Here is a 13,909-nt window from a genome sequence, read left to right on the forward strand (position 1 = left end):
AATAATTTGTGATTATATAAATGCCACCCATTCCTTCAGGGTCGTGAACCAGGCAGTGAAATGACTGCATTGACATGGAATGTTCACTGAAGTCTCTCCGCATCATTATAACCAGGAATCAATCATAAATCGCATCACTTTCTGCCCTGAAAAAAATAACTCACCCTGGCACACCCAGGAACAAGCTTTGTCCTCAAAATGGGCCTGAGACATGCTGTGCATCAGTGGCCAGATGTCCTGCTCTTGATCCCAGGCCACTCACCCACCACTGAACGTGGAGCCAGGCAATCAAAGGGGTGAACCTTTAGGAGCAATTGCGAACTGCCCCCTCGCCTCCCCTGAGCAGCCACCACCCAACCCCTGAGCTGCTCTCTCTCACCACCCCTTGAGCTGCTCTCTCTCCTTGCTCGCCTGAGCCATTTCCCTTCCACACTCCCCAAGCCGCATCCCATCCCCATCCCCAAGCCACTCAAAAAGGCGCAAAGCCAGATGTCCATGTGTGGGACACTGCGATGTTCCTTCATCCAAGTCCGGCTGCAAGCAAAACTTATTTAATACAAAGCAAAGTTCATTCACTTAGAAATGGGATTTACTTCACATACTCATAGTTCAAAAGTGCAGAAAAGTTGGTTATGTATTTTTACCATTGCTATATAAAGTTCACTGTTTGACCTACTAAGTTTCTCCAGCATTATGCTTTTACTTCAACCATGATGTCTGCAGAATTTCATGTTTTACCTTAACTGTAGCTTTCCACAATGGCAGTCTGACCTGTTGTTTTCCAACATTTTGTTTAGATTATAAATGTGCAGAATGTAAAACTAATCAATTTGGTACAGATGATTTATCAAAATAGCAAGGAAGTATATTGCAGTAACTTGGAAATCAGATGCATATTTAGGTGTGGAGAGCTGGAAAGCAGAAATTTCAAGTTGTATTCCTTTGGAGAAATAAATATGCTACCTTTTTACAAATTTGGAGCCCACGTATGCAAAGTTTAGGGGTAAATATGCAAAAAATGTACTTCCAGCCTTTTGAGGCGTTGTTAATCTTCTTCCTTAAAACGGCCATATAAACACTATAGGATCCCAGTGTGCGAGCCGACCCTATCGAGCAATCCAGGGAACTATTTTCTTCTTTCTTTTCTATGCTTCATATAACTTTTTATCTCAATTATATCTTTAGTATAGTTTTTGTGGTGGAGGGAAGGTATAGGGAGGAAAGGGTAAGGGTCGGATAAAAACCATCATGTAACCATTGTAATATTACCAACACCATTTTATTTAAAAGTTTATTAATTACTTGTATGGAAAAGTTTTAAATAAAATATTAAAAAAACCAGGTAAATCCATGAGCTGTACTCTGGATCTAGTCATGATGCGTGTGACCTCAAAATTACTTTAAAAAAAAATTAATATATTTTTTTTTATTTTTCACACTATGAACCATATTATCCAAAATACACACAAACATTTCCCTCTTGAATATACACAGAGTCATTTTCTCCCCTTTTTGACCACAAAATTACTTAATGCTGAAATCTATCAAACTTCAAACCTTCACACATCTCAAACCTGCTTCCCTTTCATGAACATCTTGTACAAAATGTTTATGAAAGAAATGAACCGAACATTTTCTGCTGTAAATGTGAGTGTACCCTGGCTTCCCTGCGAACAAGGTGGTTTTCTGCAAGTCTATTTCCCAGGGGATCCAGAATGGGCTAGAGTAAATCTATGCTATCCAAAGAAACCCACCAATTCCTCAGTGTGGAACAGGGCCCTTTTGTATTGGATACCCATCTTTACTCATCCTTTTTCCCAGCACTTGCCCATTGAACTATCATGGCCTGTTAAGTGCACATTTCATTCTTGAATATTATTAACCTCGAGCAATCTGTTCCAGATTTCAATTCACAAATGTGCTGGAGAAACTCAACAGGTTGTGCAACATCCAAAAGGAAGTAAATGGTAACCAACGTTTCATTTTCAGGCCTGAGCCCTTTGTTGGTAATGATCGTAGAGGCTAGAGTCTGAAACTGTTACCTCTTACTTCCTATGACTGCTGTGTGACCTGCTGAGCTTTGCACCCAACTTCAGCATCTGCAGATTTTCTTGATAGCTTGATTGAAAAAAATCTTTATCTTAATTTTATGCCCTCTGATTACAGGTATGTCACCTAAGAAAAAGTTTATTTATCTGAAAGGTGCTGCATTTTGCATGCTTAAATCAGACCTTTAAACGGCTCAAATGGGCAAAACCATAGTACTTGAAGAGCATGCTAAACCAAGCTTCTCACTGTATTTTGGTACATGTGACAATATAACAATTCAATATTCTCTCCACCAGATCCACAGGTTTACTGCCACTTTGCTCACCAATGGGCCCCATTGCTTGGGTAAAAACCTAATAAACACAAAACTGCTGGCTGGTATATCTAGGCCAGATAAAGATGAGAGATTCCCACAACTAGATAAGATTTTACAACACAATTTGGAGCAAAACCAAACTGCTCCATACTGGAGCAGTACGGAGTGAAGAGATAGACAACATTTCACATCAGAAATGTGCACCACCAATCCCGTCATCCTCCCTCATCACCTATCCCTCCCTCTCTCCCCACTTGCCAGATTTTGGACCGTTCCGGATTTTAGATGTCCGGATAAAGTATCATGTACCTGTACTTACTACCTTTCCTCTACCCTCAATCTTGATGCAGTCTTGAAGTGAAACACTTTTGCCTCCACGGATGCGGCTTGACATGCTGAGTTCTTCCAGAAGAAAAATGTAAATGTTTTGCCAAAACTCTGGTCATGCAGCAACCATAGGAAATAAAAACTAACTGTTAGATTGGGCTTGATCCCTTTGACAGGAAAAACAGGTAGTGATCTGAATAAAATTGTGGAAGGAGGGGGAAGATCATAGGCTAACAGGTAAGAGGATACAGGTGGGAGGGTAGAAGAGAAAGATGACAAATGTTGGGGAGAGGGCTGAGGGAAGGAAGGAAAAACAGTAGATCAAATTATTATTTAATGAAACACAAAAGTCTGCAGGCGCTGTGATTGTAGTCAAAACACAGAAATGCTGGAGGAACTCAGCCGGTCTCACAAGATATATTACCAATGTTTTGGACCTGAGCCCTTCAAGAAACAAGCAGAAAATAGGAAGGCATCTGAATAAAGACTGAAGAATGAGAGGGGAGGAGTAGAGACCAACAGTCAAAAGGTGTTAATTAGATATGATAAGAAGAAAGGTGAGAATTGATTTTGGCTCTGTGAAAGGAGACAGAGGGAAAAGGGAAGAGAGAGAGAGAAAGAGCTGGGGGAAGGTTTTTAAATGGAAACTGGAGAAGACTAGGTTAATGCCATTGGTTGGAGTTCTGGTTCTTATAAACAACACATTTTAACTTCTACTGTGGCACAGTTAGTTTGGCGGTTAGCGTGATGCTATTATTGTGCCGACAACCTGGCTTTGAATCTGTTGCTGTCTGTACGTTCTCCCTGTGCCTGGGTGGGTTTTTTCCGGATGCTCTGATTTCCTCCCAACTACAAAATGTAGGTTAATTTCGGTGTCAATGGGCAACATGATTTTAAATGGCCGGAATCTACTTCTATAGTGCAACAAATAAAACGTAAAACAACCCAAAATCTCACTTGTGGTTACCAAATACAGTAATTCTATATTATTGGTGAGATTTTAGGTGTTTTAGAGATTCCAACTCCAAATGTGTTTCACGACAAAATCAGTCAAGGATGATGCAAAGGAATGATTCAAAATTTCAACCATCTCTTCACACTCAGCCCCCCTCCCCCACAGATGCTGACTGTCCTGCTGAGTTCCTCCAGCAGTTTTTGTTCCAGATTCCAACATCTGTAATCTCGTGGAACCATGGTTAAGACTTTGTGCAATCTTGGTCTGGCTAGATTTAGGAAAAAAATACCAGTGGACTGCCAAAATTTGCACATTCCATCGACATTTACTTTGAAGTTTAAAGGAGATTTATTCCCATAAAAACCCAAAGTGATTTGGATCTCTCATTCCCCTGCCGATTAGATACACAAGTGTAGCGCCTTTCAAGTTGATCGATCAGTGTATGTTTCAATGCCGTCTTCAGCACATGTACTTGAATTGCAGCTGAACCAGACCCACTGTGTAGGGCACACCTCTGAACGCAACCAAATACAGAGCGCAACCCAACTAACTGCTCGAGTATGGTACTCATCGCAACACCACAGTTCTCTTCCTAACACAAGCATTCAGTCAGCAAAAGTTAAAACCCAACTCCCTTTCTGCACTGAGGCTCAATTCAAAATCACGTTCGTAAAATAATTTTGCCAGAAAGCCAAAAGTAAAATACGAAAGTCTGCAGACACTGTGGTTGAAGTAAAAACACAATGCTGGAGAAGCTCAGCAGGTCAAACAGTAAACTTCATATAGCAAAGATAAAGGTAAATAACCAACGTTTCAGCCTTGAACCCTTCATCAAGATATGACCAAAAATGTAGGCAGGAGCCATAATTAAAATTTAGGACTTGAGCCTGGTTCGGACGGCTGCCTACATTTTGCTCATACCTTCATGAAGGGCTCAAGTTCAAAAGGTTGGTCATGTATCTTTAAGACTTTTTATGGAGCAACCCCGCATTAATTCCGGCTCAAGGTAAAAAAGGTGAATTTACCTTTTATGGTGACGGCCTATAATGTGGATCCAGCGTTGCCTTGATGGAGAGCAGAGTCAGAAACCGACTCTGGTGCTGAGGGAGATGGGGCGAGTGGTGCAGTAGCATTGCCCATCTCCATTATGTCAAACATACAAATGAAACTTTAGCCATCACTCATATGAATAATGATCCTTTAGAGGCAAATCGCATTTGCTATTACCCTGTATCTGAACACACTAAGCACTTTACAATGAACCCTTGGGTTGTGCGCTGACAAGGTCATCAGCTCTCCCCTCTGCAGCCACTTTTATGGAGGAGGTGGAGCGACTACACTCCACCTTTAAGTGTAGCCCCCTATGTGCATGGAAGCTGGAGTTTATTCCAGCAGTCCTTCTGCCTTCAGACATTTTATGGAGGTAAGTGCGGCAATGTAAAAATGGAGAATCTGTTTTTACATTTGCCTTTTTTCTCCTTTAAAAAGGCTTGTTATCTTTGTTATATAATATACACTGTGTGATGTGCTGAGTTTCTCCAACATTCTGTTTTATACCACTAGCCACACACTCACAACAAACCTCTCTTGCATCAATTTATCCCCTAACTGAGCCCTGCAACAACTCACAATAATGCAGAATAGAAAAGGTGATCGGGGATTTTACAACTTAAAATTCATTTCAAGACAAAATAGCGCCCAGTAGCTGCAAGAAATAGTGAAACGATCGGGCAGGCAGATAAAGGCAGTGTCAGAGCACTCGCTTTGGGAGAATGCAGGTCACCAACACCATTCAGAAGTGTGTTTTAACAACATTCTGGGTGAAATCTGAGACATGACAAAACCTGTCACCTCTTGGGTTGCATCTTTACACATGTTTATTTCTTCTAATATTGCAAAGGAAGAAAATTCCTCTCATTATAAATTGTTCCTTATCTATGAAAAAAAATGAGAGGCTTCGGTGGATGTGGTTGGTTGAGGAGCACGATCGGCCCCAGCCCTGCTGCCTGACCATGAGCAGTATGGATCTGTGCAGCTCAGCCGTATTATGTAGCAGCAGTCAACTCAGGATCCCAACACCTCCATAGGGTGGGCATGACCTGACTGCCTCAGCTGCTTCCTTATTCACAGTGGTAGAGGTCTCTCACTGCGTGTTACGAGAGTGCAAAGGTTTTTTTTAATATTTTATTTAATCAACATATGTAGAATGGTAACAACAAACAATAATAAATCACCATATTACAGTGTTAACAAATATATGCTGAATATATATTTTTAAAAACTAGAGTACAAAGGTTGATGGCTGTCAACTTGACCCCAGCAAGCAGAGACACTCTCACCCTCACCATCCGAGACGCTCATAATCACTTCCCGATATTTATTTAATTTGTACATATGGCTACTGGTCTTGCATATTTATCTGTATGTGTGTCATATCTGTTTGCGTGTTTTGCACCAAGGACTGGAGAACGTTGCTTCTTCGTACTGTACTTGCTCGTTTGTTCACCTGATTCTCACCCATTACAACAGCTGGCCTTCCTCCACAAAATGCTACCAGCTCCCTTCTTCAGGTCTCACCATCATTCCCATCCTCAGACTTGCCCACTGCCTGTCCCTTCCTAACAATCACCCTGCTGTTTCAAAATGTCCAGATTCAGAAGATCAGTGCATTACAATGGATGTCACGTCTGAAGAAAGGACAATATGCTATCTATTGCTATATGTTTTTAAGTAATTGTGCATCTGTTTGTGGAGACGCAATAGAGATTGCAGATGCTGGAATTAAACAACAGTCATCTGGAGGAACTCAGTGGGTGGAGCAGCAGTGGGTTTGGGGGTGGGGGGGAGGAATGGTCTCCCTTTTTGGATCTGAACTGTTTTGATGAAGGGCTCCGATCTGAAACATCAAACATTATTTTTCTCCCACTGCTGCTCGACCAGCCGAGTTCTTCCAGCATCGTTACATCCATCTTTCATCATGCTTTATAAAGCAAAGGGGAAAAGAGAAAAGCATCATTAAAGTGGTACCATTATTTGCCAGAGTTTTGAGGATTCAAACTTCCAAACACCTTCAACGAGGCAGTACCGGGCAGAAAAGGATACTATTCCTTGGTGCCATCACTGTGTCCTGGTGCAGGGTCTCAATACAAAGCATCATCCATCCCTTTGCTTCACAAATGCTGCTTAACTTGCTAAGTTCTTGCAGCAGTTTATTTTGTTGCAATCCAGGTAATCACAACAGGAAGTAATCTCTGTGACCTGAGCCAACAATTCACTCTCAGCCAACATCCCCAAAATATACAACTTAACTACAGTAGTTGCTCATCTAGTCTGTTGTAATCGACCTCGATGTATGTGAAGTGCCAGAATAACATTGGCTGCACTTCAAATTGGCAGTGAAGTGCTCTGGGCTCCCTGAAGATGTCAAATGATACACAAAATTCTCTCTTTTTGCAATTCATTATGATAACTACGTGTTTGTCTACACTTCCAGGTATCTTTCCATCATCTAACTACTCGGGCCCCTCTCAACCAGGATCAACTCTTCACGACTGGGTCCTTTGTCTTCTTTAGACCAGTAACACCTGCTAGTCCATATTGCTTTCCGTACTTATATCCTGCAGAAATCTGGCTATCATTTCTTCCTTCAGCCACAACGTACTGGCCATCATTAACCTCTTTAATTTAAAGTGAAGTACAAATTAGGGAAGTAGGTAAATAGCAGAGAATCATCTCTGAAAAGTAGACATGAACAGTGAAGGGAGAAAATGGGTGAATAATGCTGGAGGAATAAAGGAGACAATGAGAGTAAAATCACTTCTAGCAAATTGTAATGTGAAGTGTATATTGTGTGGGGAAAACACAAACTCAGATGTTTAAAGTAATGCCCGTAGAGGTGGTCCTTGCCTGAAACACTCAATGCTGGAATAAAATGAGTAAATGATGGCCAACAACCACTCAGCAGGATATCCCACTGAAAGCACCTGATTCAATAAAGCCTGTGAACTAGTCCAGAGCTGCGGTTTCTGTAGCATAATCGGAACACTGCGTAATTCAGGTGTGGGAGAAAACTGCCTAGAACACGTGCAAGCCAAGTGCTGGAACCTTTAAATTTCAATCACAATTATTACCAGACATAACAGTTACCGCATATGTCTGCGTACAAGATGGTATTTGAATCTTCCAAAAATCAGGGGTCACCTTGTACAGTACACTAAGTAGAAAATACAAACCTTGTTAGCAAAGTGTCAGCACTCCCTGGCGGTGTCCATCCACCCAGTAAGACTGCTGTCAGCTCTGCACAGGCTTTAAACAGCCTATTAAAGGAGCCAACAGTGGTTTATTTTAAAATATGCTAATAAAATTTCAACCTTACTGGGTAATTTGCTTTTAAAATATTGGGAGCATCACTCCACTGGTTAGCATTAAGTGCCAGACTTGGGGTAGTCTGATACAGTGAGTATAGCTCAAAATCTACGTTGTAAGTGGAAATTCTGGGTGTTGTCTTGTACACGAATTGTCTTATGTGCCGACGTAAATGTTATACCATTATACTGCAAATCTTCACAAGGATCAATATTATAACCACATGAATAACAAATGTTAAAAGTTACTTACTTTTGCCATAGCCCCAGCTTGCTGTGCATTGAGACCTGCATGTGCACCCATCGACGTCGTTCCCTGGGCTAGAGTCTCTGCTAATACACTGCCAGAATTGCTGAGGCCAGAGTTTGAATACTGCATTCCCCCACGACCCCTGCCAGCAGCACCCAATGATCCATTCAGCACCTGTCCCTGGCCTTGTTGTGATTGCTGCATCAGACTTTGGCTGCTGTTACTACTCAGTAGAGCTTGATGCGTGTGACTGAGACTGGCATTAAGGCCTATTCCTCCTGGCCCAGTCTGAGCAGCTGGGTTCCCACCGGCCGACACCAAACCCGATGCTGCGGCATTGTGAAGTTTCGACTCTCCATGTTTTTGTGCTTGTGTGTTCAGTGCTTGAGAGCCGGGTGTTGATGAATTCGAACCACTGACTGCCATCCCTAAAGCAGAAGATGAAGTCAGCCCCTGGTTGTGAGGGTTTTTGCCCATGTTGCTGACATTGGAGCTGTTCTGCTGGTTCTGGCCAGGATTGTCCATCGATCGACCAGGATTGTTGTTGTTCACATTGCCCAGTCCTCCAGTGAGACTGGAGCCACTGCCAGACCGCAGAAGTTCTGACAACTGCTTGTGTTTAGAAGCAGCGTCCTGACCAATGACACTGCTCAACTGGCCCAGTTCACCCCCATTGGGCAGTCCTGAAGAATGGGATGATCTGATCAACTCATCAGGTAAATCATTCTCTAAATCAAACGACAATCCAAAATCTAAAAAAAATAAAAGTCATCCACTGCATTAGTACCCAATTATTGCAAATAGGTCTTCAACATATTGATTCCTCAAATTTATTACTAAATAAAAGTTCTGTGCTCAAAACTGAACACTTACAAGTACACAATTTCACAATATATTCAATTATAGAGTAATGTTGCATGAAATATATTGCACTTTTACACTGTAACCTCAACCAATCCCAACAAAGATGCAGACTGAATTTGCACACTGAATTTTGAAAACGGTTCAACAATAAACAAAATGTTTTTTAATGATAAAATTTGATATGTTTAATTAATTTGACATGAGTCTATTAGAAATTAAATCCAACTTCACCAAATCATCAATGCTGCTTTACAAACTTTGCAACAGTACACGCCTTTCGTATTGCAGTATAAATTTCTAACATTGACAGCCATATTTAGAACATTGTACCAAAACCCAAATTAAAATTTCCATATAAACTTTGTAAGAGCCTGATGTGCTTTTTATTTGGCTTCTACAAATGCCTACAGTTGGCTTTGACATTATACCGTTAATTTTGCAAAGTACAGAAAAACATACAGTAAATATTCATACTTGGAGAGCGATCAACAATTGTTTGACTAAATACACTGGTTTAAAAACTTTTACACAGGCTTAATTCTTTGCAGCTTGACCATTTTCCCCATGCATCTCTCTGCAGCTTTAACAATTTCTGGTTATCGATTGCTACTTTAAAATTAGGACACAACAACAAAAAAACTTTGCGTGAGTGGTTTAGTCCCATTTAATGGTTGTTTGGAATAACACAAGACCTGCTGTAATTATTACTCGTCAAAGGTTTTGGCAATTAATTAATTACTCAGCCTACAGTGATTGAACTGATCATTTTCCCATTGGATTGCACAGAATGGAGCATCAATTGTGGATTTCTGCCAACCAGCTGTGGACATACCCAAGATTTCCTTCACAACCTTCTGTTTACAAAGAAAGGCTACTATTGCTTACCTACAATCAAATTCACTTTTACCCGTCATTAGTGGAATTTTATGTTTAGTCCTTATTTCACTTGAACAAATTAAGCAATTTAAAGAATTCATAAGAGCCCAGTCTACTTTTAAAAATAGTTTAACTTTTATTAATATTTTCTTTGGGAAACTTGATATTATGTTTGAGACACTAGATGTTAGAATCTGGAGCAGACCCCCAAACTGCTGGAGGCACTCAGCGAGTTTGAGGCATCTATAAGGGAAAAGGAATGACCAACATTTTGGGTCGAGATCCTGCATCCCTAATGTAGTTCCTGCAGCGGTTTTGGGTTCACATTCAATGAGCTTTAGACCTTTTTACCTGAAGTACAGTTTCCTCGCTTGTCACTCTAACGAGTGTTTAAACTTCAGTGCAAAGCAGAATGGATGTCATTTGTGTATCTTCCCTCGTGTAAATGCACCAGTGACTGAGACATGGAGAGAACTGATGTGAGGGGCGTATTTGCTGTGTCCCTGACCAGCTAACGCCAGCCCCAATCAGTGCACCTGGCTGCATTGTTTTGGAGGGGAAGCTGCTTGACAAACACCCCCCCCCCCCCCGCACCCGGCTGGAGGGAGAGCGCTGCTGAAGCCAGCACACTCCTCCCCCGCCGCTCGGCCCGGGGCCCGGCTGCCCGCCTTACCTGCGCTGTCACCGGCGGAGCGGGCCGGCGACGTGAGCTTGGGCCGCTTGGCAGACGGCGGTCCATCCAGCAGGTTCTCGGCCATTTTATGTCCGTGCGTTTCGACTCGTTCCCCCTCCCCGGTGAAGCGTGATGAGCAGGGAGGGAGGGAGGGAGAGGGGGAGGGGGAGGGGGGGAGGAGGCTGCTCCCTGACAGGCGGCGGGGCCTGAGTTCACGGCCGGCTCCCCCTCAACGCCGCGGCGGCACCCTGCACCGCCATTCCGCGCTCCACACGCACACGGCCGCCGCCTCCTTCTACGGTAAAACACCCCCCGAGGCGCTCAGCCAGGCCTCATACTGGGCCTCTAGGCCCAGGCCAGACCGGGGGCTGCCGCCGGGCCGCTACCGGCGATAACAATACTCCACCCGGAGGGAGACTCGGTCCGGCCCGGCCGAGGGGACCCCCCTCACCCGCCCTCCGTTCTCTCCGACGGCCTTCCCCGGGGATCGGCGGCCGGAGCCTCGCTTAATTGACGGCCCGCTGAGGTTGTGCGCCGGCCGCGGGCTGCGAGGGGTCGGCGGGGAGCTCCCGACGCCGTTCAATCCTTCCGAAATCTCGGACGGAATTTTCCACCAAAATGGCGGCTGTTGATCTTAAAGTTTTTTTTCCTCCTGACGTTCCGTCCACCGAGGGAGAGGGGGTGGCACCGCGCAGTTCGACGCTGACGTCGACGGCCGAGCCGCCTCACGGAAACGGCCGATCTTCGCCACGGAGACGGCCGAGTCGACCCTCGGCCGCGCTTCGGTCTCGTCGCCTTGCCCCCACGTGACGGGAGCTGCCGCCTGACGATTGGTCAGTTGCGAGTGTGTGAGCGAGGACGGCGCGAGCTGTGCATTACGTCATGATTAGAGGGAGGGGGAAGACTGAAAGGTGCAGCGGATTTATGAATGAACTGCAACATTCCTTCCGAAGAGTAGCGAAACACGAAAGGCTGCAGGTCAAACAGTGTTCTTTATATAGCAAAAATAACGATACCTAACCAACGGTTCGGGCTGGAGTCCTTCATCAAGGTATGAACAAAATGTAGGCAGGCGCCTGAACAAAATGGTAGTGGTGGGGGGGTGGAGAGAGAGAGCGAGTGGAAGGGGAAAGAACAATACCTAATATTCCGCCTGGGCATTCTCCAAATGAGTGGTACACTAATTTCTCCCGTTTTTGCTAGCCCACTCCCCATCCTCCTGTCTTCACTCCTCCAGCTCTTTTCCCTCTCCATTCAGAGCCACCTCCTCCCCGTTTGCTGCTGTACCCTCCCTCTCTCTCCCTTGTCCACTCCTGCCTGTGGGACCGTGCTCCCCTGCCCCACCATTTTGCTCATACTTTGATGAAGGATTCAAGCCCGTTACGATATAAAATCACTGTGTGACCTGCTGAGTTTCTCCAGCATCATGTTTTTAGTGAAAGTAGTAAATTCCACCAGCAACATTGATTCATTGAAGACCTCCGGTCTCGAAATGATGCGAGGTTCTTTATCAAGCAGCAGGTTTTCCCCGTTTGTTTTCACCAATCGCAGTATTTGAGCGAGCCACCAGGTTTATCGGGACAGGTAACCAAAGATAGGGTTTTTAAAAAGTAGTTTAAAGGAAGTACACGTGAAAACTTAAACACCAAATCCCCAGAATCTGCTGGGTCGAGCAGCATCAGTGGCAGAAAAATGGTATTTCCTGCCGAGGGACGGGGAAAATAGTAATATTCAGAGACCAAAATGGGTTATTTTGCGCCATCTTCCAGCATCTGCCAACGCGTGACCTGGAAGATGAACTCGGTTTCTCTCTCCACATATTTTACCTAACTTGTATTTTGTTTTACTTCAGATGTTTAGCAGTTATATTATCCTTTGGGTGTCTAACGACTTCCAGAGTTTTGATCAAGCCCGCTGAAGACAGAGTGGAACATCTCACATCTGAGGTTCGAGAACTAATTTGGAGGTGACCGCAGAGCTAGTTTCAAAGAAAGAGGGTTTAAAAATTCAATCGTTGTCAGTGCAGGAATCTGCAGAGTACAATATTGTGAGGATGAATTAAGATAGTTGTAGCAGAACAGCAGTTCCAGATTTGTTTTCCCCGTGCTCACGATTACGTTGCGCTCGAGCCTGGCTCAGCTTCAGTCAAAAACGATGCTCGAACTATGACCATGGACCTGCGTTCATGAAGTTGACGTAGATTTTAGATACATTCCGAAGCAATGTGCAAAGAGAATGTGACCTTTTATGGACAGATTGGGTTTGGTTTATAATCCAAAAACTCGTTTGATTAAAAAATTAGGAAAATTATAAAGTCTTCGAACAAGAATGTAGAGGCAGCAATGCCTTAATGCTACAAGGAAGAGTCTAATAGTTTGATTATGCCCAACTTTATCCATGATAGATTAACCTTGTGCCCCTTTAGGAATGGATTATTGTTTTTTTACCCACTTGGATAAATTATGGAGTAAGCACTGAGTGAACCGTACGTCAAAATTTTAAATATATTCAGTTTTCCTTGGTTCTTAAGAACATTTACCATCTTTATCTGAACCGACCAATATGACTGAGTTTCACGTGAACAGCAGCTCACGGGCGATTGGGATGAACAATACATGCTATTCATAAACAAGAGTTCACTCGAAGCGATTGCCGATAACATTTTTGCCCAAGTCACTTCGCTCTATTTTCCGTCGAGGGGAGTTCAGGAAAATCGTTGCTTTAATGAGATCTGCAATGTTTACTAATTTAAGTTCCAAACAACAAATGCAATGGGGAAGCGTCAGTAGCTTTCCAGGGATGCTAATCAGTACTAACAGAACTTGTTTGCGGCATGAAACCTGGGGGCTGTATCAACATTCAAATAATTACAACCACTCGAGCAAAATAGAAGGACACTTGCAAAGAACTGTGACTAATTTGAGAAAATATTGCTAATTACTGGGCTCCAAACGATAATTCAGAATTGGCTTAATTTGAGTCATTGTTAAGCAACAACAAAAAATGGTCATGACTTCAGGAATCGTCCATCTGTTACTTTTATATTAAAAATGGAAATTGTGCCTTTCCTTTCTGGGCATGGAAAGCACAATATGATAAAGCCTAGGCAATTAGACCAAATAGATTATGATTCAATATGTTAATAAGAGGAACATGGAAAAGCAATGTTTGTTAATCACAGAATTATTACAGCAAAAGAAACAAAACCTTTGTTAGCGAGTGAACGAATTGGCAG

The 13,909-nt window shown here is 43.2% G+C and overlaps 1 protein-coding gene across 4 annotated transcripts in view; it reads right to left on the reverse strand.

Moving 5' to 3' along the window:
• Nucleotides 1-11,393, reverse strand: part of LOC138747170 (CREB-binding protein-like) — a 116,746-nt gene extending 105,353 nt beyond the window's left edge. The window contains exons 1-2 of one of the 4 annotated variants that reach the window (XM_069906150.1): nt 10,675-11,393; nt 8,265-9,013 (exon numbers count right to left, since the gene is read on the reverse strand). In XM_069906150.1, the coding sequence (XP_069762251.1) occupies nt 8,265-9,013; nt 10,675-10,759 (834 nt within the window). In that variant the 5' untranslated portion in view covers nt 10,760-11,393. The remainder of the gene's footprint in view (nt 1-8,264; nt 9,014-10,674) is intronic. The other 3 variants (XM_069906152.1, XM_069906151.1, XM_069906153.1) reach the window with 3 other exon arrangements.
• Nucleotides 11,394-13,909: the final 2,516 nt, after the last annotated feature.

The sequence above is a fragment of the Narcine bancroftii genome, chromosome 12, assembly GCF_036971445.1.
Source record: "Narcine bancroftii isolate sNarBan1 chromosome 12, sNarBan1.hap1, whole genome shotgun sequence".
In the NCBI taxonomy this organism is placed as follows: Eukaryota; Metazoa; Chordata; class Chondrichthyes; order Torpediniformes; family Narcinidae; genus Narcine; species Narcine bancroftii.